This window comes from Diorhabda carinulata, chromosome 4 (assembly GCF_026250575.1).
Source record: "Diorhabda carinulata isolate Delta chromosome 4, icDioCari1.1, whole genome shotgun sequence".
NCBI lineage: Eukaryota > Metazoa > Arthropoda > Insecta > Coleoptera > Chrysomelidae > Diorhabda > Diorhabda carinulata.
The window spans coordinates 15072334-15099067 of record NC_079463.1 but is presented as its reverse complement, the minus strand read 5'-3'; the positions used below and the strand labels follow the sequence as shown (position 1 = coordinate 15099067).

General features: G+C 31.8%; 1 protein-coding gene across 1 annotated transcript in view; it reads left to right on the top strand.

The window, feature by feature from the left end:
• Nucleotides 1–25817, top strand: part of LOC130892419 (uncharacterized) — a 32038-nt gene extending 6221 nt beyond the window's left edge. Inside the window, exon 2 of the mRNA XM_057797836.1 lies at nucleotides 25256–25817. Coding sequence (XP_057653819.1) covers nucleotides 25256–25817 — 562 coding nt within the window. The remainder of the gene's footprint in view (nucleotides 1–25255) is intronic.
• The last annotated feature ends 917 nt before the right edge of the window (nucleotides 25818–26734 follow it).

Here is a 26734-nt window from a genome sequence, read left to right as displayed (position 1 = left end):
ACATGATAATCTTGCAATAACACTGCTAATGGTTTAACCCATGTCGATGTCATAGAAAATAATCGGGATTTGATGGATGTTTCAAATATCTGAAATGCCTCAAATAGCACTCGTATGACAACAAGTTTTGAGTAATTCCACCAATAAAAATGCCAAACTTTATGATAGACATGTCAGATTTGACATATTCATATCATAATTGGCATATCTCAAAACTTAAGTAGTAGCCTTCGTATAAAATAATCGAAACAAGGGATGAAATAATCGATATCAATACTTCAAAGTCTGAGACTAGCAAAGTTAAGTTAACCAACCGCAAAGAAAATTTTTTTTTCAATCTTATAAAAACCACCAAAAAATTTCAAAACGAATTTTGTTACGTGCTTTGCATGAGATTAATTTCAAGTATTTAAAGAGAAAATTCCTTTATGGCGCATAAAATATGTGAATAAAACAACATACTTTCAAAGAAAAGATAGAAGAATACAGAAACGTGGTGGGATGGAGGACATACCGTGACATCAAGCTTTTGAAGAGAGGTTGGAAAATTCCATCAGGAAAAAGTAAACGCCTTATCAATACCGTTATTGGTAGGTAGTTTAGTTTAATGGTAGCTTAAACGCTACAAACAATGTAACCTCACGGTCGTGTATCGGATGTGTATTAAAAAAAAAAAAAGAATATGTAGAATCTTAATAATTGCATTTAAATTAAAATTGAGCCTGTAGTTGTGAAGCTAGGCTATGGTACTACTGATGAATAGACGACTCAGATTGGAATAAAGGTTACTTTTATCTGTTAACATTTAATTGTATGCAATAATATTTAATTATTTACTAACGTTACTATCATCCCAATAGACTACCGTTTCAAGAGGGTTATTTAGATAAATCTTTTTGTACCTAATTCAAAAGTATAAACGTGTAACTATCTTAATTTATACTTTTTACATTACAAAAAAAAACACAACACGCCCATGACTCATCGATTTCCTTTCCACTTAGACCCGCAAAGTAGTAGTATCCTACTATAGAGTCTACCAAAAAGAAAACCATAATTGTGTACACGATTTTTTTATTTATTCTGCAATATGGTTTTAAAATGTTTGAATCTTTATCGATTTCCAATAGTCTATGTACGAAGGAGTAATAAAACCCAATTTCTAATTCCAAACTTGTACAGTCGTTTTAAATATTATTACAGAAAAATCTTGGTATTATCTAAATTTTCATACCTGTTATAATACAAGTTCTCGGTTCTTGATTGGTCTCTTCTGCCTTGATCCATTATTTTAATTAAAAGAATTTTAAATAGAAAATCGTTTGAAAAAAAAATTCGAAGGTGAGTATCTGCGTTATTCTCTAGAAGAGAATTTCCAACAGAAGTCAAAGTTCTTACCACTAGAGATTACAAGGATTACCTTGCACTAGTTTGAAGGACACTATGGAAACTTTTAAGAGATATAGGTTTTCGCTAGAAAAAGCGTTTAAGGAAGTCTATTTGAATAAAAAGAAGCAATATTGGGTATGGAGAAGAAATTACACAAGCACTATAAAAGAAATGGAAAACCAAATAAGAAATATATTTTATTCAAATGGGACATGAACCATATAAATTCTGATAAGATGAAACTGTTACAAGTCAAAGACAACTTTTTAAAAAGTTGTCGGCTGGCTCAAATATACATATTATCAACAAAAGGACACAGAATGGTCATAGTACACATCAGGTGTTTAAACGCTTTTGTTAAGGGTGGTTTATTGACTTTTGAATCTACTCGTAACGACGACTACCATGAAGACATGCACACGAATGTGTTTGGAGAATGGTTCGAACAAATGATAGATCTTCTTCCTCAGAATTGAATTATAGTAATAGATAATACAAGTTACAGCTCGAGACTTTTATAAAAATTGTCCACACCCAGGTAGGTGGTTAAAAGAAGATTTGACTAAATTCAAATGGAAGAACTGTATTCGTTGTGTTCCCTATATAGGTATAGAGAAATGCAACAATTGCGGCATTGATGACTACCATATCATTGCGAACTAAACCGGATTTAACTGGTATAGGTACAGATAAAGGGAGAAGTTACTACAGAAAATAATTCTTTCAAAATTACTGATGCTAAACAGTTGTTTTTGGATACTTCGAATAATGTGGACCCTGAAAACTGAGGAAAGGCAATAAATCAAATGGTTAAAGAAGAAAAAATATAGGAGTTGGACAATATTACTGAAATGATTGTAAATATTGATTCATAAGTAGCTCTGATTATAATGGTGAGTTTTTATATTAAAATTATTTCTATTTTCTATTATATAAGCAATATGAAAAAGTGCTCTTCCCAAAACATTTTATGAAAAATTGCACTTTTTTATCTTCAGCTGGTAGAAGTAGTTTAATTAGGTAAAACCACCCGGAGAAATACTGGAGATATAATATTTCAATTATATATTGAACAAAGTGATACGCCTATGGAGTACGAATGCTTCATCATTTTATTACTCTCTCCTTCATAAAAATAGACTATAATAAATAGGAAACGAAGTGTTACAAATCATGCTCGTTTTGAAATTAGGCTAGGCTAGAGAAATAGTCTATATAAACATCAGGTTAATATTTAAAACAATTCATGTACATATATCAATTATTTGATGGTGCAATTATGGCATTCCATACGAGTCACCGGTCTTGGTCTGTTTTCGGAAGCATTGGTGAAATTAAAAGTGGGTATGTTGACAGTGTTGACAGCAGGTACAACGGGTGTTGAAGTAATAGTTGAGGGCAACATTTCAACTGATGATGTAGCCAGCGAATTTGATGTAGAGTAGATGGTCTTTTCACCATTCTCACAATTATTTTTTAACAGCAAGGTTTTTTTCAGAATATTTCTACCACCAGCAGCAATAAATAATAGCAGAGGATCTTCTAAAGCTGAGGCCTGTGTAAGATGTCGTATTTGCTGATTTTAAATAACCTGTAATTTTACTACACTTGTGATGTTAACTTTTTCCTTTTAGTAGGAGTATCCTATTTTTATGACTTAAGTACATAAAGAAATCGTCTTCAAATCGCAATGGAAACATCAAGAAAATTTTCTGTTAGTTTTGATTTCTAATCTACTTAATCTTTTTGTGAAACTTCAGCTTGCGCTCCTGCGCTTCTGAATTTTTACAAAATTTTTTTTAATGTTATGCTTAAATTTAGCAAGTAGTGGAAAAAAGCGTATATAAACGAAGACGGTAAAGAATTTATAGGCATCGCACTTTATCCCGCTCGGGACAAAGCCCATCGCGAGATAATCTTGGTACTCGGTCAATAATAATAGTCTTCACCATCTTGCTGAATAATATACTTTTATTGTAATTACACATCTTGTTGGTTGAGTGTATGTTCTAAAGCTAAGAGTTAAAGTAAGTAAGAGTAAAGTTAATAAGCCCAACAATATTTTGAAACAATTGATAAGTAATCATATGGTTAAAATAATTTGAAAAGCGGTATTTACGAAATTATTTTACTCTTTATGGTCCATTAGATAGAAATTAACTTCTGCCGTTGAAATATGTTCGCCGTATGAAATTCTCAAAATGGGTTAGCTTTAGTTTACCTTCTGCAATCGAAAACGCTTTTAAATACTAGCATCAAACGATTACTCAGTGATAATAGTTAGGTGGATAATGAATGCAATAAAATAAATTTTGCCTCGTCAAATTTATTATGCAAGTAGCAAGTGTTTATTATCCGTTGCGAAATAGTTACCGCTTATAAGTTACCGTGAATATATTTATGAAAGCATATATAAAAATCGGCATGTTGTCAAGAATAATAAAATTCCCAGAGGCGGCAGATCATTGGCATTGGTCGCTTAAAAAGCCGCTAAAGATTTAGTTTTGTGTAGACAAGGTTTAGGTAAAACTGAAAAGAGAATTCGAACCGCCGTGACGTTCAAGAAGCAGTTAGTTAGCAACTATTGCCCGCCAGATGTCACAACGGTAGCGGGTGACAGTCACGGCTAATATATGTCCGAGATAATCGAGAAACAACAATCCTGGAACGAATTCAGCCCATTTGAGTTGAAGATTGAACAAATAAAATTTCAATATATCACTATATTCCCAAATGAATCTTTGTAGAGTAATTATTGCTAGATTATTTCATAAAGGTGCAATTTCATGTTCACACGCGGTGTTGGCTTAGAGCGTCAAAAAAAACCTAAAATATACCACCTCTGTCAATGATCTGTTAACCATAAATATAAAGTGCTTGTTAGATATAAATTGTCAGCTATTAAATATTGTCGAACTGATTACATTTTAAAGTTTCGGACTCTGTGGATACATCTTTTTGCGGTGAATCACTCCGCTTTGTGTTTTCTTGGCTCACTCTCCAACCTATAGCCACTTATGGCTCACTTCACTCACTATCCTGTTCCACTACTTTCTATCCTCCACGACTTGACTTAAGTGCCTCATCTACGCCCCTGCAATATTCCTGTATTACTTCTTGGCTGTTCCATAGCTGGCTTCCGTTCTATTACCTACTGTATTAGGGCTTTCGGATCTCCTCTTCATATATGTTTAAGTCATATTTTGCCATCTCTTGATCACGTGATTCATTAACCTTCGTCGATCTTGACCTGTCCTATTATCTTCCTTAAGATCTTTCTTTCCACTATTCGGAGATCAAACTCTGTAGTATGTTATAGAATAGATCTGTGATCCCGGTCTACGCCATATTATCTTATATCATTTTGGGTGTTTAAAATTTGTGCTCAATATGAAGGTATTCGTATTTGCTGCCAAATTGCCCAATCTCATTCCATTCTGGTTTGTTAATAACCCGCTATATAATTATTTATTTGCTTTTTCCCGATTTGGGCGTTGAAGTCTCCCTACATTAATAGTATGTCGTTTTTAAGTATCTTCTCGCATATCTCCTATATTTTGCCATGTAACTCCTCTTTGATTTCGTGGTTAGCTTCCCCGGTTGACATTTACAACAGTCATGCCTGTTTGTTTTTTTATTATTATTGCTTAAAAGTGAATCAGATTAGTTAGTAATCTAGAACCAATCATAAAGGCAGAGCCATTTTGCCCTGAGTTTTGGTGCCCTGAGTAAAATAATGCAAAGTTCTCCCCTTTTCACCTTGTTTTTTCTAATGCTAATATCTCCATTTCTTCTGCTATTCGTTCCATTTTACCTGCTTGCAGCATTTTTCTTTCCATATTACTATACGAATTATAGTTTTCTTTTCTCTCTTCTTCGTTTTATTTCTCTTCCTTTGTTGATTTCTATATATCTGTCTGAAAATGTTTTCTAGTTGGCTGTATCTTTTAAGGCATACGAGGTCGTCGTCATTTTCTCGCTAGAATTTATTATAGTTCTATACTGTGTGTATTTCAATGTTTTCCGAATTTTGGGTATCTGGCAACGATAGACCAATTCTACAATTCTAGTCTTTGCTTCGACAAGCTTTTTCACCTCATGACTTGGCTGATGCCCAAATATGGTCTCAATTCATTTATTTTTCAAGAATTCTTCAAAGCCCCAATTTCATTGTAATCTAAAGTTGAATAGCCGATTTAAAAAGCTAAACAATATTTAGTTTTTACGCTTCATTAAATTGAGATGACGCTCTAGTGAACATTGTGCCATATGAACTCATTTGACGCTCTAAGCTAGCGTCGAAATTAGACCTATATAGGTGTTTCCAATCTAATCTCCAAACTTGTGTGATAATTTGTTACGATATCGGTTACTCAATATTTATCTTTTAATAATATCACAAGAAAAAAGCTTGCGTATGAAGACCGCATAATTATAGGATTTTTCGAGCAGAAGTATAGCATAGCAAATCTAAAGTTTCAATAATCAAATCAAATATATTGTAGTAATCTTACAATAGTCATATTGGGCATAGTCAGACAGGATAAATAATAAGAAAAAACGCGAGAGACTCCTGATTTACCGAAATATGTCGTGAAATTTATAGGATGCTTCGATAATAATTTGATATATCAACTGTTGAAACTCGAGAAAAAATATTGTACCGAAAGAATGTGGCTACTAGGGATGGGTATCGGTAGACAAAACATCGATGTTTGCCATCGATGTTTTTTCATTTAGTGAATATCGATGGTTGTTAATCATTGGAAGAAAATCTTCGATGTTTTGAAACATCATAAAAGAACAATCATCAAAAACAATTTTTCTATTTGTAAATTAACTGATTTTTCATAATAGCTGATAGGTAAATACAATTTTTTGTTTCTCTAAAATTCAATGGTAAATAAAATTCTAAAACTAATTTTTAAAGTCGAAAACTGTAATTTTTCACTCATTCATCATCATCATCTTTCAGCCCAATCTCGTCCACTGCTGGACAAAGGCCTCCTCCAAATGCTTCCAGTTTTCTCTGCTCTGAGTGGCTGCCCTCTGCCATTTTTGTCTCAGTATTTGGTTTATGATATCTTTAATTTCAGATCGTCTGCGCAATTCTTCATTCCTTATCCCATCCCTCATAGTGATGCCGAGCATAGACCTTTCCATTTTACGCTGTGTAATAATTAAAAACAAAAAAACAATATATAACAATTGATCAATTAATATAAAGATAAAAATTTTGAAATAAATATATTGGGTATTAAATTTCCCAAGATTTGTCATCTAGTTCTTACAGAAAAATAAGTTTCGCAGCCATATCCTCTGAGAGGCGATTTTTGAGAGAGTTCAAAATCAGACCTGCATGGGAGAATAGACGCTGAGATGGAACGGAAGTGGCAATTACAGGCACATATTTGAATACTACTTGAAAAATAGTAAGGTAAGGTCTTTTTCCTGAAAGCCAGAGGGCTCTGCTGAATCCTCTCATTTGGGGAATTTAAGTATAACGAAAGTTCTTCGGGCTTTGATATATCTATCGATTGTTTTTTTTTTGCCATGCGCTCTGAATTCACTCAAAACGTGTTCCAACAACTTCTTTATTCATGGGAGGGGATTCAAATAATGAAATAATTAGTCTTGGCTCATTTTAAATTTATCTTTTCAACAACTAGGAATTATTGAAATTACCCAAACATCGATGTTTATTTAAAACCATCGATAACAGTAAAACATCAAAATAAAATCATCGATTGAAAAAACATCAATGTTTTCGTGAAATCATTGATGTTTTAATAACATCGAACCATTGATATCTATCCCTAGACTACTTACTAGTCCAGTTACCAAAGGTGAAAATGGGTGTGTTTCCTGCTATTTAGGAATGTAAACTACCCTTTCTCATAAAAATTTCTTGAGCTGAATGTTGCTTAAATGAATAAAATAAATATTAAATAGTAGACACACGTAAAATACATTCCTTTATATTTTATGAAGCTGATTATTTTGTTTTAACAGATTAACAACAATCACAAATAAAGCAGGTAATAAGTATCTCAGTATGAAAATTGAATGATATGATTTTTATTGACTTGAAAAACTTAATAGTTACATATAATATTGTAACTAATTTACATTCTTCACATTAGAAATTAATACATTCGAGTATTTCACTCATATTTGATTAAAATTTCAAATAAATAAATAAAGTTACAGACTTCTGAGAGTGAAAGTGAATTTCAGATTCCCTTCCCAGAATCTTAATGATTCCAAAATCTTGATCAGATGGTAGTGACCGCGTAGAGGAAAAGAATGGAAAAATATGATTTACGCGTTATGTATATGTTAGTATTGTTACCGGAAACGAATGTAATCCGTCAATGTATACAATTCCTAGGAAATGTATGTAGTTTCTAAAATCGTACAGAAATATATAAAATAAATTAATAAAAATACATTTCCCAGGAAATCTATACATTGTCTAAATAGCAATCGGTAATGCAAGACAATAATAGTTCACATTGGAGTGAGGGTTTGAGATTTGTGCAACTCATGGAAAACAGAGCTTTTCACGCTAGTATTGAGCAATTTCCTTATGAGGCACTTTTTGGGTGTAATGTAAAAGTTGGTTTACAGTTACCCAATGATTTCACGCAAAATGTAGAAACTGAAGAAGATTTGGAAAATTATACAGGACCTTACCAAAAAGGAAGAATTCACTGCATGTGAATTCTCTAAGTGAACGCGAAACAAATACGCAACCTCCAGCTCGCATCCTCCAATGCAGCGTCTGTTCACAAGAAATAGGGGCTCATAAATGTAGAGAATGTGGATGTTCAATCCACGCTATTTACGCTGTTGCTGAAGAATCATCCGATGAAGGATTGGATCTAAAGTTTTGTGTTCATTATGTTCAAAAAAATATAAATTACAAGATAATCGTCAAAGTGCTGAGAAAAATCTACAGCATGCTGAAATCGAGTGAATAGAAGTTTGCTTCTGTACCTATTGGTACTTCTAAACGAATTGCAGTTCCAGAGGTTGACAGAGGACGTGGTGATGCCCGAAATATTATAGGTGTAGTTTTGGCTAAAACCGATGATAAATTTTATCAAATTAGTACCAAGAACGGTATCTTAAAACCATATATATTCTCGATCTCCGATTAATGTGTCCCAAGAGTTCTTCTTGATGCAAAGGATGTACCGAGTACGGAGATGGTACTACGGTCAGTTGCTAACCTACAATCCACTGGAATCGACCAGGGATTTAAATAGTGCCTTTGCTGGCACTGTACTACAGCAAGATGTCTGTGTTATAAAAATAAATTATTGTGTACTTCCAAGTGCCATTTCGACTCGTTTTCATTTAACATAATATAATAATATAAAAACTTACTTCAATATTGTGACATTTATAATTAATTAATAGACTGATTACTTACTAAACGAAAGTTTGACTTCATAAAAATAAAATAAGTCGATTTTGTAATAAATACATTCTAAAAGTTCCTAGATACTTGATTTTCTAAGCTTCAATTAGTTAGATAATATGAAAATTATAATATTTGATGATATGACTGTTACCTGAAAGTTGTTATTATTATTCTCACTTTAACAACGTGTTTTATTACAGAAAGCATTATTTTTATACATTTCCTAATACGATATTGGAAATGTATACAACTCCTAGGAATTGTGCATATTTCCTAGGATATTTATTGATTAAATAGTTATTGAAACAATATTTTATACATTTCCTAAATAGGATTTGTACACATTTCTAGATTTCATACATTTCCGGTAACTGTATCATTGAAAATTTTACCATGGTATTATTCCGGATTTGTCCAGAAAATCCATCAAATAAAACGTGTAATTCATTAACATGAGTGTTTTTAATACAGAGTGTGTCATGAGGAACTTTACACTTTTACCATATGTAGAACGCCTCAGTGAGACTACTAAAAGGTGTCCCTATTAATTTACAGGGTGATTTGTGACCATAAATTTTACTACCTATGATGTTTATACAGCTCATTTAATTCTTTAAATTATTTTATGATGCAATACGCTACTATTAAGCATTCCACTGATATCAGATAAACTTAGAAATGCCAGAACCATCTTGGGAAAAATCAATTTAGGAATTCGCATTGAATATTGCACTTTGTATAATATTTTTTTAAATGCAATAAGTGATTTTTAAACTACATGAATAACCAATGAAGACGGCATACATGAGAATGTCGTCATACTTTTATACAATTTTTAATGACTCATCAAATCTTAGCAAAAATAGAGCCACCATAATAGTTTTAACAAATTTTATAAATTCCAAGTATTTTAACTGAAATGCTGAGCTGTAACGAATAACAATAACGAGCAACAATTTTTAAAACAACTAAAAGTAAATAATATAATAATTGTAACAAAAGAAATAATTTAAAGTGATTTCTCGAAATAGAGCCTAGAAGCCTCTACATAGCTTTGTTGCTGAATTGTTAATTGCCATATTGAATTCCGGATATTCTGGGGGCATAATTATATCAATTAATTGTTTCGGTCATTAATATTCTCTATGTGAACTGGTTGCTTCAATCGGCTCCAAATATGGTGATCAACGGGATTCCTGTTCACCTGTTGCCATAAACATTATTTAAATTTTCTCTCAATGCCAGTAAAAAGTGGAGGGAAGCCTCATCAAAATTAAAATAGATTCCTCGAATAACAATTTTCGCGTTGGCAGGAAAATTTTGCCAAATGGACCTGTCCTTTTTAAGAACCACCTGAAATCTGAGGACCTACTAATTAGACATTTATGTTACCAATCCACCAGTAAACCGAATTGAGGACGACATTCGCAAATAACATAGGAATTTTTTTCCGTCAACACAAGCGAATCGCGGGAATTATTTATCCCATGTCTTGTCGATTGGGGGTCATCTGTAAATAGTGTACTGTACAGATTTAGTCGATGATTGTTAATTCATCAAGAAAATTTCATCCTATGGATTTCATCTTCAGGGTGTAGTCACTGAACCATTTGAATATGATATGGGTATAGATGATTTTTTTATAAGACTATACTTACTTTTTATCGAGTAATTTTGAGTGCTTATTGTATAGTTCATAGTAACAGCGTCAATAATGTCATTTGCGCTCCATCTATATATTATTATGTTCTTTTACTAGAAAAAGTGCAAATAATTGAAAGCTGACCTAAATGTTGGATGACTGAGATTTCGGCGATCAGAAAATCTGTATTCTTGTACACATAAATAACATTGACTTTTCCAAAGCCAGTCCAAATTTAGCTAATACCAGTCGATTACTGGACATCAACAGAAAATGTAGATTAATGAAGAAGAGGAATTGACACTTTTCAGTAGCCTCATAATATTCTCCATGAGTATCTCAACATATGATAAAAATGGTCAAAGTTCCTCATAGTTCACCCAGTATAATATCGAAATTCCAATTAATCAATTGAATCCAGCTCTACAGTTATCTGTTTTAAATGTAATCTGAAGACAAAATAATGAGCTATATTTCATTTCCATAAAATATAGTTTAATTTAATAAATGCCTGCAACTTAAAACTATTTTATTTTACTGAACAAAATACCAATGATACGTTCAGAACCACATAATAGTTTGATAAAAATTTCATACAAATACAGTAAACAAATTTCTAGTACTAAGTATGATATAATATGCGTTAAAAGGAAGGCGCACTGTTTACCTATGAGGCTTATCTATTCCGCTCATCAGTAATGCAGATCCCAAGTATAAAAGAATTACAAAAATCAGTTGACATAAGTTAGAGTACGCCGAAAAGCGGCACGGTTGACTCGAAACGGCTACCGCTCTCCTCCGACTGTCCACTCTCGTACAGTCACTTCAAGAACGCTGCAATATTTCCATATCCGAGCAGGCTATGCAAATTCACAATCAAAGACGCCGGTGTCCGCGCGTTACCATGGTAACTCTAAGAATTGTTTATATCCCTCGTTTGTATCGAGCTGCCTGTGCTTTTTTGTTTCCGATGTGTTTTTGTCCCCGAGATTTTTGCTTGTTGGACTGAGTTATGGACGTCTGAAGTTCGCCAAGTCCGAGGAAGTGATTTAGAATGGCCAACTTGGCTGTCAGTTTTTTCTAAGATTATTTAATGAGTTCGGGATGCAAGGGCTGATGCTTGGCAGAGATTTAGTGCTCACGATTTTTATATAGCGACAATTAAGTTGCTTTGGTTGTTTTTGCCGCGTCGATTTTTTTATATTATGACGATTCATGTTGCCATATATATTTTATAACACTATATTCCAATTCGAACCCTTTAAATAACAAATTATTATATATGAAAATACTTTAACTAATAGTAATTCCATAATTGAAAAATATATTTCCTTCTTAGAGAGGTTTTTATATGATTTTGCTGATATATAGTGTTGATTTTAAGTGGAATTATTGTGAGGATTATTTCAATAAAAAATCAAACCTTAGTATTTATTAATATATATTTCAAACTATGCAAGTAACTATAATCATTCTCGGGGACTGAAATTATAGTTTTAAATCTACGATAAAAATATCATATTTTAAACAGGGTGAGTCATGAGTTACATACGTATATCCCCTCAGGAAAGATATATTACTAACGAATGTCAACTGGTTTTTTATTAATTTACTGAGTGATTTGTGAAATTGAACATTAATTTTAATTGGCTATAGTAGTTATACACTATCAAGCATTCGACTCGTATTAGCTAGTAATGGAAATTTCAGAACCCGCCTCGGAAAAATCAATTTAGAGATTTGTATAATACGAATCGTATTGAATATTGAACTCTGCATAATATATGTATGTATAATTTTAACTACACCTGCTTCTAAGAACAGAGTCAATTATTTTTCAATTTTGAATTATTAGACAAAAATCGCATTAGATCATTATTTTCGATATATAATGAATTAAATTGGTGTTAATGTGTTGTGATTGTGAATAAATGATGAATTTAAAAGGTTTAAAAATAAAAATTGGCGTTGACCGTTTGTGTGTATCTACTTTTTGTACTATTGTGTTAGTTTTGGTAGAGTTTTTGTTAGTTTTGTTCATCAGTTTTCGACCACAGAGCAGTTTTTTACCTTCAACTGTAGAATTTCGGTATAATCATTATATTTAATATTTTATTTAACAAATTTGTAAATACTCAAGGAATAACTTCAAAAAATATTTTAACGATCTACTACAAGCAGACATCCATGGATTAAGAAAGCTTCATTATTTTTTCTTACTCTCTTATGCATAAAGATAGATTATAATCATTTTTTTTGGAGGAATTTTTGTTTTTGGTTGTTTTTGCCGCATCGAATTTTTTATATTATGACGATTCATGTTGCCATATATTTTATAACAGTATATTCCAATTCAAACTTTCAAATAATTATATATGAAAATATTTTAACTAATAGTAATTCGTAATTGAAATATATAATTCCTGAATATCTTACTTCTTAGAGCTTCAGTTTTGTGGTTGAAGAAGTAGGGGTAGGGGAGCCCACGATGCTAAATGAGGATTTACTCGAGCGTCATAGAGACTTTCCATCGGTGGTGGGAACGGTTATAGATTTTGAAAAATATGTGAAAAGCTACTGTTGCATGGACATATTCGAGCGGGTCAGATATTGACAGTATGAATACAACTATTTATTTAGAATAACCGTCATTTTATTAAACTTAAACTCTAAAATACAGGAAAAAAATAAAAAGAAACGAGAAACGTATAGAGAAACTACTTGTGGTAAGTCGTTCGCGGTAAATAAGCATTCTGGCAATAGGTTCGTAATCACATACGTGAGCGCTTCAGATGTTGTCAGTATCAATTTTCTACTTATTTTTAATTTGTAGGTTGATCTGATCGTTTGCGTGATACAGATTGTCTTACGTAAAGGTTGAAAATGACGACAAAACATGTTATGGAGCGCGTTAGTTTTTCTCATGGGTTGGTAAGTGATCTAATAAAAAGCCCCCTTTCAATAATTTGACGATTTCCATGTGATGTAAACTCGCGGCTAATATCATAATGTGCAAAAATTTAACAATTTTCTTTTATTTTTGGAATCATACGACTTTATTAATTGAAAAACTTGGGAAATATCATGCAAATAAAAAGGTGTGTGTTTTCAAGTAGAATATTTGTATTTATAGGAACATAATTTGAAACAATAAGATATTTTTCATAAACTAATACAATTTTATTGTTATGAGCACATACTAGTAACATGAATGCAAGCATCTGGGAGGAAAAACCTACAAAAAATGGATATATAACAGATACTAACTGATAGTTGAACGCCCCGGAGTTTTGACCTCGGAAAATGGTTACAATGAATGAAGTTTTTTGGTTGAGGCGGCATTTTCATTTTTATAGTGTAACTTGCAAAGTTTCCAAAAATTTTATTATCCTTTCAGTTTTTTCATTTGTTAATTGAAAAGAGACATATAATTTAACATCAGCATTTTTTATGTATATGTTGAATTTGACTCGAATAGATATAAAATATCATCTTTTGGAGATACCTGTGTTTATTAAGGGTCGTAGAGACCTTGGACAGTTAGTAAAAAGTGAACGGGAGGAAGAGATGAACGTTTTCTGAATAGTTTAGTTATAAATGACACGTATCCTGTATATGTTGTTTACATAAAAGTGAAAATTGTGTAATTTTACGGAAATTGTTATATGTTGCTAATGGAAATTCTATTGGAGATAATTTTTTGCAGTTGAGCATCTGCTCAAGATTTTTCGTGGATAAGTTAATTTGGTTCAAAAACTGCAATTAATATTGAAGAATTGAATAATTGGTAGATGGTTGAAGGTCAATCCAAATAAAATAAAACGAAAATAAGTAAAACGCAATTAATTTTGGTATTTTTTGTTTATTATAGGTTTCAAAAAATGGATGAACCATGTACCAGTATCATAGCTGATGAGTATAGTTGCAAACTAAGTGGAAAATTAGGTTCATCATCCGAAACGAACTTTAGGTGAAAATTTAGGTGAAATTATAAAAATACGCAGAGGAGTAACAGCTTTGAGAGCTGCTTTGAGCGAACGACAGGATGGATTATTAGCTAGCTTGTAATCTGAATTCGTTTATGCCTATGCAAGTTGTTGTCAAAAATATATTAATAATAAATGTATTAAAATTTATAAGAAATACAATGGAACTTCATAATTAGCTCCGAGAAAAAAAATTCGAAATAGCACTGATGTATTAAACTTCGGTTGAGAAAAAATTGTGGGCAATTCTTTTGTGGGCAAGAAGCTGATAAAGCAAAAAAAGAAAAATTGAATAAAAATCGGCGAAGAAGTAATTTCATATATCAATACTGCAACTTTTAGTGACTACATTATGAATTTTATAGCCGTATAGAAAAATGAGTTTGATCGCGTAATTCATAAAAGAATTGCTGGCATAACAGATTTACAGACGCTCAAAGCGAAATATCATGTTGATTGTAATAATTCGATTGAAAATTCTGATTAACATTGAAATTAGTCCAAGAATTGTGATGATTGATACTGCAATGGAGCAAATATATAAGTACATAGAAGAGAATGACGATTCACCATTCAAGAGTTGGAAAATGTCATAAGTAGAGATCATATTCCGGATGAAAAGACTATTAGAAAACGACTCTATCACGATGAAATTGTTATGTTGACCAAACTCAAATCCAATACCATCATATGTTTTAAAAAAATCAACCCTGATATATTAATAGAAAATTGGTACAATCAAATACACAATAATAGTTTATGATAATGAAAGTGACAAAATGCTTGAAGATATTGATATGTAAACTCTGCTATTTTTAAAGTTTCTATTGTTTTGCGATAATTTTAAAAGATAAAAAAATGAGGTCATAAAAAAATGTAAATCTATCGCGTATGCTGTAATATTTGCTATACCAAGATCATTTCTATCATCTATGCATATTACTTTGACTATGATGTTTCATAGAAACTTTGGAGAAAAGTTATAAATATTTGTCATTTCTTACGCTTTTGTGCTTCATAAAAAGGGGCTAAGTTACATGCAAATTTTGCATCTCCACAAGAAATAAAACCTTTGTTCTATTTGTGCACGATAATGCCGATTTCAATATTAACAATATTAGTGGTAAAGGAATATGCCATTACATGAGAAGTATTGAAATAGTTACCTCAGCTGATAGTATACAACCTCGAAGACCTATTAAAAGTTTGAAGACTATTCCACCTGAATCTCAGTTTGTTAAAAAATCTTTCCAGTTGCTGGTGGTACAGGTTTTTCAAACAAAACAACTGATATTAAAAAATTACAAAAAAATGGACAATTGAATATTCTTTGGACGTATTTAAAATTCTAGAATGACTGATATGGCTAGGAGATTCGGCGTGGATGTATATCAATAACGTGTTTTCCCCAATAACGATACACCTGATTGAACTATAGCAAATGTTATTTTGTAATAACAAAATACCATTAAAATAACTGAAGAATATTTTGAGTGGTACATTTTTCTTTCGATTTTCTTTGAATTGATCCTCATAAAGAGGTCGTACTGTATTTCGTACCTTGCACGAGATTTATCCAGCAATGAAATAAGAACGGCCGCATTGCTTTCTTCGGTGAGATCAGGTGGCGTAACTCTTCATCGCTGATGAATTTCAGAAAATTAAAAATTTAAGGTTATGCAAAATCATCGAAGTGAAACCGTCAACTGTCAACAATGAAGTGGCTATAGTCACATTTAAGAAAGTTAAAGTTGTCTACTCCAGAGAGTCCCGAAAGTGTTTTGCAGTACAGAACTGTCACTTTCACTACATGGAACACTCAAAACGCAACTTTCGGTATGTAAATGAACACAGAACCAAGAAATTTCAGATGGTGTCCTCTAAAAAATTATATAAAAATATATCTCCTACATATTTATTTATTAAAAAACTTTTCAGTCAATGTAATGAACTAAAAATAAAATACAGAAATTTGTAATTAAAAAATATAGTCCTACAATCGGTATGATCACTACTATTTATTTAAAAGAACCATCATTTTATTAAACTTAAACTCTAAATTACAAGAGAAAATTCAAAAGGAACGAGAGACGCATGAGTGATAGAGAACTACTGGTGGTCCCTAAATCGTTCGCGGTAAATCAGCATCCTGAATAGGTTCGTAATCTGTAATTGTGTGGATTACAGCGATCCTAAATTTATTACCAACTGATTCGGCATCGATTCTAAATTAAATAATACAATAATAAATTTATAACTTCTTAGTATGAAATGAACCTCAATTTCACTTACTCCAGCAATTCTGATGAATTTTTTTTTATTAAACTGATCTTTCATTCTTCACAGCCTTACATATAGAGCTTATATTGGGTAGATGTACTTAACCGGGAATAAGGTAGCTCCCTTCATATTATTATTACACGCTTTAGTAAATCTCGCAATCCCCGTTTGGCCCACCCACCATTATACTTCGGCCAAGAGGCCAAGAGAAGGAATATATGAATTTGATGGATATTACCAATATATATAAAATAATATAAAAAGGTGTTTAGTGTGAAAAAGAAGTATTGAATATTAGAGCAGTTCTATATAAAGTGGCCAATACTAAAATAAGAGACAACCAATGAACCCTAACGTATTAAGAATCAGATATATGTTAATTTGATAATAAATATGATGTGATATTCTGTCAATGTATTCCAATAATCAAAAATTTGTTTTATCATAAAACTATTTATTAGATAATTCGAATTTCATCAGTACCTATTTTTTGTAAATCACATCAAGTAACACAATATCAGTTAACTGTTGTACAATACTTATTAGTATGTATATAACAATTCAATTTTATACAAGTGTACAGGTAGGTACCTGACGGAACTCCCTGCCAAGTTAAATATGAAGTCTAACAGCGCAAGTCGATGAAATATAGCAAGATAATAGATACACGTTAGATACAGGGCTATCGTAAGGAGTGAAATATGTTAACTCACCATCAAAAAACGATTGTTTTAATTTATATTAAATTTATGTAAACAGCAAAATAATAATACTGATTTACATAGCTCAAACAATTATTTGTCTAATGCTTACACGTTCCAAATGATATAAAATTCCCAAGGAAACTCCAGGAAACACGCTAAGTTCCAATTCTGGCGAGACACATTTCATTCCTCAAAAACACTTAAACAGTCAAAGATTCTTTTTTCTCGTCTTAATGAGCCGAAAGAACAAAAATTAAAATTTCAGAAAAAGAAATTACGGGTTTTCTACATTTCCCACATGAAATCATAAAAAAGGGGTGGCTTGGCAAAGGTTAAAACATCAAAATCCTTTGCTGTGCCGATATGTCGAAAATAAAGATTATCTTCCAAGATTATTCAATATCCTTATCTCACAAAAAAAAACAGTATAAAATTAGTGTCTCGGCTAAAAAAACCATTTACATGACAACATTAGATACAAATTAGAACTAGATGATCAAATAATACAACAGAAAATGAAATACTAGTATTTACTTTGGATTTGACATAACCAGTTGATAAAAGAGACATAGAAGATGTGGTGAAAGGAAAAAATATCTAGAACGGGATGTCTTCAGAACGGAGTATGGCGGAACAAACACCTAAGACAAGAAACAAAGGTACGAATTTACAAAGCGACAATTAAATTTATAATGACCTATACATCAGAAAGAAACAAGACCAGAAACATCAAAAATGAAACAACTCTTAGAGACCACAGATATGAAAATTCTCAGACGGATCTCTGGAAAACACAACTAGACCGAGAAAGAAGCGAAAACATCAGAAGATTATGTGATGTAGATAAAATTAACGAATGGTTATCACTGCGTAAAGAATAAAGGGACCAACTTATAAGTCGAATGACAAACAATAGATTGAATAGATTGGTTAGATGCTCCTTTTAGTTGAAATAAACTGAAACCACTACAGGGAATTTAGAGAGGGTGTGGCAACCATACTTTTTTTACAACATTTTTCATCCTTCGACCGTTTTCTCGAACAACTTCCTCAATGAAAATATATTATATAATATTATACTATATATACTATAAAACTTCTATCCCTGATTCACGGATGTCTGACCCAGGGAATTCCTAGTTTCCTTCTTTTCGAAATTCCAAGTTACCTCTCTTTTAAAACATTCTTAATTTTTGAACAGCATGCAATTAACTAAATCCTCTTCGATATACCTAATAACACGTTTCATAAAAAATCAACACCTACTTTTCTCTACCTTCTGCAGTGTTTCATGATATCCACTCCTATTTCTTACTTACACGAACCCAGGTAAGATGTTGTGAAATCCTGGGGGCTAGATAAACGCATAAAGTTCAGTTTTGGGTTTTTTTTTATATGCACGTCTGTATGTTTTGTTATGTATACCTATTATATTATATATATTATATATGAATATATATTATGAGTAGTTTTTTATTGGGAACGTGGCGAGGAAGCACCAAAGTGGACTAACTTCAATATATTTTCCGAGCTTTCGAATACATATGTATTCATCGTCTGGGACTGGAATTAGGGTCAAATACAATATTAAAAATATGTATAAATATATAACAATAATAAAATTATTGTATGTAATTATTCGAAAGTTCGGAAATTATATTGAAGTTAGTCCACTTTGGTGTTTCCTTGCCACGTTCTCAATAAAAAACTACTCACTATACAGAGCTGTGCATGAGTGATCACTGACCTGATTCAATAAACTGACCCATGGAATGCGCGTTAAGACAATCATAACTTATTTAAATTTTTTTAATATTAAATGTAGCTGACCACATATTTATATAAGTTGACCTATTAGATATCTGACCTTTCAGATGGTATAATTGGTCAATCGATGGGGTGCTAAGATCGCGGAGCCGAAGGGGTCGTGCTGTGAAACTTAAGAAGCTTTCGGATACTTGAAAAAATGTTTCAAAAGCTAATGCTGGTACTTTTGTTGGCCCGTATCAGATTTCGTCGATCAAAACTTTCTATGGTTGTGGAATCGTACTCAAAAGCGAGTTGGAACAATTTGGCACACTTTTCTGAATTTTTAGTTTAAAACAATGTTGGAAACCACGTAAATATCTTGACGCTTGGGGCTATAGGATGTCATTAAAATTAAGTTATTTTGTTGTTTTTGATCCCGCTTTATGAGCTTAGAACATATTTAAGAAGACCAATATACAATATCGAAATGCGATGATTAAAAATCGAAGTCAAATTTCATGCACAATCTTGTAATATATAGGTTTAGTATACATGGTGATTGATTAGTGTGATTAAGTTCAGTGTCATCTTTGAGATATCAATTTAGAAATTTTATGAATTATAGCAATCATCAGTATTTATATTTACTCCAGAATGGTATGCCATATGGGTGATTCCGTTCTAACTGTGATTTTTTGTATTCAAAATTTCAAGATTTTAAAATTTAACTTTTCTAACTTTTTTATGCATATTATTCATCTATTTTACTGTAAAAATAAAACTCTAAGAGGAATTTACTACAACTTCAAAGTATCACGAGCAAGACACAAATGTCGGATTTTGAGTTCCACGGTACTGACTCATTTATCCACGGTACTGACATGGTAACTTAAGATATTAAACAACAAGTGCATCAATTTTCCTCAGTTTGATCATAAACATTAGAATTTATAAGGTAATTAGTTTAAATCATTTGTTACGACAAAAAAAATTAATAATTTATCGGTAAATTCTAGGAATGGACATGACACGGTACTGACATGGTAACTTAAGATATTAAACAACAAGTGCATCAATTTTCCTCAGTTTGATCATAAACATTAGAATTTATAAGGTAATTAGTTTAAATCATTTGTTACGACAAAAAAAATTAATAATTTATCGGTAAATTCTAGGAATGGACATGACACGGTACTGACATTCAAGTGATGTAGTATAAGTTTTCTTTAAGTGGCAAGTTATATTGTATAAAAATAATGTTTAAATATCTTAAGAATTATTCAATTAACACAAAATTTTTATTAATTGATTATTAATTAATGACTAGTACAAAAAAACAATACAGGACATTGAATATCACAGTTAGAACGGAATCACCCATATCAGAGTTACATTTTTACATTAAACACCCTATATTTTATTGCATATTTGGAATCAGCTTTACTGCCCTATCGAATGAGTTGTGTTGTTTTACAAGGTATTTGAAAAATGATATCCTATTTTCCATAAAAATCGTAACAAGTTCAATAGGTGCAATGTAAGAGGAAATCCAGAATTAAGATCTGTTGTGACCAAAGCACTTGAATAATAGTGAAAATTCTGGAAAATTATCTATTTCCTTGATATTCACTGAATCTGATACAGGGTGAATAAAAATACTAATACTAATTTTTTTTCAGTTTTTTCGAATGAACCCCGTATTTTATGTGTATATCGAAAAGTACTACCAGCATTTTTTTCATCTATTAAACATTTCCTGTACCTAAAATTATAAGCTCTTGAGATAATTTGATTTTTCTGTGCAAAAGAAATCATTTAATAATCAATTGTGAGTTGGCTATATGATTTAATTACAAAAAACTACCAATTTTTCATTGCGTTTGGTAGTGAAAAGGAACGAAACATTAAAAAACTATCCCACTCACTACAGTATATGCACTCTTCCTGATTATCATGTCATCCCTTGTTGTTGGAGTTATATTGTACACTTTATCCAGAAAAATGAGTTTATTTTATTGAAATTCTCCATTAACTGATTGATTAGTGTGGGCAGGTACACCATCATGCAAAAACAAAATTCTTGAACGTGTACAAAGAGGGACTTCTACCAATGAAAAAGGTAATTGGTATCAAGAAAATCTAAAAGATTAGTTATATCAACATAAACATTGTGCAGCACAGAAAAATTGAAATATCTCATGAAGTAATAATTCTAGGTATAGGGCATGCTTGCTAAAAAAAGTATGTTGGTAGCTCTTTTCGATGCCCATATTAAAAACAGGGTGATTCATTTTAAAACCGACAAAAATAATGTAGTCATATTTTGATTCACCCTGTAAAATATTCAATGAAAATAAACGAAATAAATCATTGACCACATTTTACTACTATTCGAATGCTTTGGCCGCAACAGATCTCCATTCTTGAATTTGTCTTAATTTCTACAGGGTATTGAGGTTGTTACGATTTTGATGGAAAATTGATATATCTTTCTGAATAGCATAACACATCATAACCCTTTATTATTATTATGGGTAAGTCAAGCTGATTCCATATCTGCAATAAAATATACGATGTTTCATAAAAAAAAAAAATGTTAATTTGATATGGAACACATTGAAAGATTCTGAATTATTTTAAATTGTGAAGACTAATAATAGCTATAATCGCTCAAATTTTAAAATCGATATCTTAAAGTTCAAAGGAGGTACTGAAATTTATCACACTAATCACACTATATAAACTAGTTTTAAATTGAAATAACACTGCTTTTACCATTTACCATATTTATTATGACTTCTTGCCCTTGTTTATGTAATCAATAGCTTACCTGAAATAAAATTTAGAAATTCAGAGAAACAGATAAGTGTCTGAATTATTCTTTACAGGGATTATTGAAAATTCTATAAATCTCCGGTCACCTTTTCATATGCAAAGAAATAAATCAAACGTGACTAAGCAAATTAATTTGGCCTTTACCCACGACTATGGATAATTAAATTCTCTCAATAATTCTATATTTGAATCCGAAATGCGCTTAATAAGAATTTTATTGTGTATTATTAAGACTAAATTGTGATTTATCATTATTAAATCTTTTTGTATCAAATAATCAAATTCAAAGCATGTGGAATTGAAATGGAAACCAAGCCGAGTTCAGAAAATTATCAAAATAACTTTTAACTTGAAATGAGTGTTGAGAGTCATCGCCAATAACATATAAAAGGTGCCATGTGACATACGCCTTGAAACTATATTGAAGGCGACATAAAAAGATGTTGCGGGAGTCAGTCCCAAGTAATCTGTTACAAAAAATATCCTAAGTAGCACTTAGCACATAAGTTCTTGCCAATAGCAATTCACTGTATCTACGTTTCAAGTCGCAGGCCTATACTGGGTACGTCGAAAGGATAGGATAGGGATGAAGATAGACATTATCTTGATTAGATAGATTGATAGACTTGATCTTCATTTCCAGTTTTGAGGCCCTTCTCACCTACACATAAGAGTGTGAATGTATAAAATTAGTTATGGTACTTCTTAACCTAAATCGACAATTTTTCGGAAATGTAAACCCTAAATAATATATTTCTAACAACATTTTACACAATTCATAACTCAACTTCATGAACATAAAAGGAAAACTATTGACACTGTTAAAATAATTATAGAAAACTGCTAGATTGTTAAAAAATTTACATAAATAAGGCAATTATAGTACCAGGTCACAATTGTAAATTTATCTAAATATTCTCCTCATTTAGATGATCAAAAGTCTTCTCTTCAAAACTTGATTCAAACAGTTTGTCATTAACCAAACTTGAGACAATGTCAGTCAACTTGTCTCTCTCCGTGTACATCAGGACAAATGCTTCTAAATTGTTATCAGTCATTGTTGCTCTCAATCTGGTCTTCATTAATTTTGAAGATACTCGTTCGCAGGTGTGTTAGTGGAATCTTTTGTAAATATATGTAAACTTTGGACAGTTCTGTATATTGAAGAGAGTACAGGTCATAATCTTCAATAATTTCGAATCTATAGTAACGTTTACATTTTACTGTGCAAGCTATGAAGCCTTTAAGATCATTATCTACGGTTACTTTATCTTCGCCATCTTACAGTAGATATAAATCGTCACCCATACTTTCAATTTGTTGAATGTTTTTAGAACTATCACCTCTTTCAGTCTTATCGGTACAATAATCTTGCTCAATTGACTTCCTGCTCATATCGGGTCAAATATTCATAAACCATATGATTTCTTCTCTGAGCTTATCTTTCTCAATAGATATAATCAATGCACTTACTCCGTCCAATACATTTTCTAGCAATTTTATTAAATTTTCGAGGGTCAAAGGCAGCCAAGTCCAAATACAGTTTATACAGTTTTCCGTTGTTTAATTTATTGATTTAAGGTCGTTTATCCCAAAAGCATCTTAAGGACATGAAGAAACACTTCCATCGTTATATTTTTTCCGTCCATTTTCTTCACTTTCATTGTAGTTTGAGTTTAAAATTAGATTCAATCAACAAATCTTTAAGATTCTCGAACTCTGTGGATGCCTCAAACGTCTCGTAAAATTTATCAACGAACGTCTTTACTGTTTCTAGTGCTTCATTAAATCTGTCTCCAAGGTATTTCAGTCTGACTATTGCTGACTCTATTAGTCTCCAAGCTTGAGCAAAGTCAAGGTTTTTCATTTGGAAATAGTCTGATAACGATGTAGTTACTTTGAATATCTGCAGAAATGTCATTGCAATAACTATTGTCTAAAGTCTATGAATTTAGTAAGTGGCGTTGCTCCTAACTGTAGGGCTGACTCAGTTGATGAGAAAATCTTTTGAGTGCAGTTACTTCACAGAAAAAATATTTTCTTTCGGAAGGCTCATTTCGCTAACTAGTTGCACCAAGTTCGTAGGCCATGCAGCAAATATAAATTATTCTCATTAATGGCAACAACAAAGTTTCCTTTTATCAAATTATTTAGTTAAGCGATACGTATTTTAAGAGGAAAAAATAATGCAATGGGCAGCATTAATATAGTTTAATAATAGAGTTACATACGTATACATAAAAATCGTAATTTTCGTTCGTTGATAAAAGGCGCCGTTTACCTTTAAGCCGAGGGCGTAAGGGGACACGTCATCCTTTATTTAGGCGACTTATGAGTGCTGGAAGATATGGAAAATACCAAAAAGCATAATCTGGTGAATTTCATATCACATGTCATAGTAAACTGAGAAGCAATTAATTGCAATATATAGGTAACAATAAAAAATCCTGAACGAGCTGATATAATAATTCAGTACATTCCATGATTACCAAAACATGAATATCACTAGTTTCAAATATATCCTTTCTAATTTTGCTCCTTTTAACGCTACTCTTATTTTAAGCAATTCCCATGCTTTCATATGCATCTGAAAATTTATATTTTAAATGAGCTATGTGCTCCTTAAACCGGACAATAACGGATCTCTTAGTCTGTCCAATATACTTCCCTTCACAATCACCACAGCTAATAATATACCACTCTTTTCCAAATTTGATATTTTATCCTTTGGATTGCCCAACAATTATTTTAATGTGTTATTGGATTTATAAACCAATTTAAAACCCACTCTGTTAAATATTCCTTCTTATCCTTTTGTATAAACTGGATTGAAAGGTATTAGAGCAAATTTATCTCTGAGAGGAAAAAGTACCTTTCAGGTATCAGGATATTCTTTTTTAAGCTATGGTAGATATTTTGCGCATATTGAAAAGAGTGAGGAGCCATTTGATTTACTGACTTATGGAAGAAGAGAAGTACGTGAGTATTTTCAAGAAAAATGTTGATAAGCAGTCAATCAAGAATCTCTTTACTCATTTCCTTATGAGTGTCGTGACCTGATTAGAATTTTTCTATTCCCTTCCATATTTCTCAATATTCAGCCTTGTGTGACGATACGCGAATGTGTTGGTCTATAACTCATTTGATTTGATCTGACTATCTCATAGGCGGTCGGCCTCTACTTCTTTTTGCCTTTCAACCTTTACTATAAGCCTGTCTATATTGTCATCTCGTTTTCTAGCTGGGGGTGGAGGACAAATCCCATAGAACAAGTGATGCAATTCAGATATCTGGGCATAGACATATCAAGTACCCACGACCCAGTTAAAGACCTCAGAAGCCAAATTAACAAAGCATCCGCACTATCAGGATACCTACGAGATATAGTCTGGTCCGACCCGTACATGCGCAAAGATAGCAAAGTTAGAATCTGCAAGACTTGTATCAGTCCCATTATGACGTACGGCATGGAAGTCCGCGAGGACACCAACAAGACGAAACAAATGCTGAGGTTGGCCGAGATGAAAACATTGAGAACAATAGTGGGGAAAACAAGAAGAGACAGAGTAAGAAATACAGATGTCAAAGAGCAATGCGGGATACAAGACATTGTGAGATGGGGAAGACAACGTAAGAGGCAGTGGTACAACCATGTAAGACGAATGGACGAGAACAGATTTCCGAGAATAGTCCTAGAAAACGACCCGCCCGGCTCAAGGCCTCCCCAGAGACTACCTAAAAGGTGGAAAGATAGTTGGCAATCCACCTCTCAGGAAAAGATGCAGAGGCAGCTTCACAATTAACAGATTGACAGATCTCCAAGAAGTAGAAGAAGAAGAAGTTTTCTAGCTACGTGTCCCAAATATTTCACTATATTCACTATCTTAATGCATATTGATAATGGTCTGGTGGTTACACGTAACTTTTCTAGTATCGATAGATTGTTTTCTCCGCAGTTTTTAAGAATTCAAGTAAATTATAAAATGAAACTAAGCTACTATTATCATTATCCTGATTTGGTTCCCATTCCTGTCGAGTTCTATCATCTAGTTTTATTAATATTGGTAAACTGAATTGTCACTAGTTACTTTTAGTAAGTCGATTAAGTGCAATGCGTCGTCTTTGCAACAGATCTTTAAATACAAAAGTTTTTGAATTTCAGAAATATCATTACGTAACATTAGTGAACCTACAAAAATAAAAAAGTATTTTTCTTTATCTGGTCAAGGTCTGTAAAAAAATCAAATCAAATTGTATTTACTAATCTTATTCCAACTTTTAGTCGTTTCCGAGATATTTGAGGTTTTAAATTATTATTGTATCAATTTTTTATGTATACTTTTGGTAGGCTTTGTAATAAATGACACTTTTTTAACTGTCATTTGTTAATTGTTGATACTTTCGAAAACCGTTAAAATGGCCCGTTCTTACTTTAAGATTATATAAATGTGCCTTTAACGACTACCTTCTTTTGTTTTCCCCCTTTAATCACATCACATCTTACTAGATATTTTTTTCTGTTTTTAACAGGGATCTGTTATTGAAAGAAAATTGCTATTATATTTATAAATTTTGATAATACATCTCATAGTTCTTCTAATATCTTCTCCCAATTCACTTATCGTTATATATTTCAGAAATAGTCCTTTTTTTAATTATGAAGTCCTCAAAATGTATAAGTATAAACACTATTTAGTGAATTATTACAATTTAAATAATC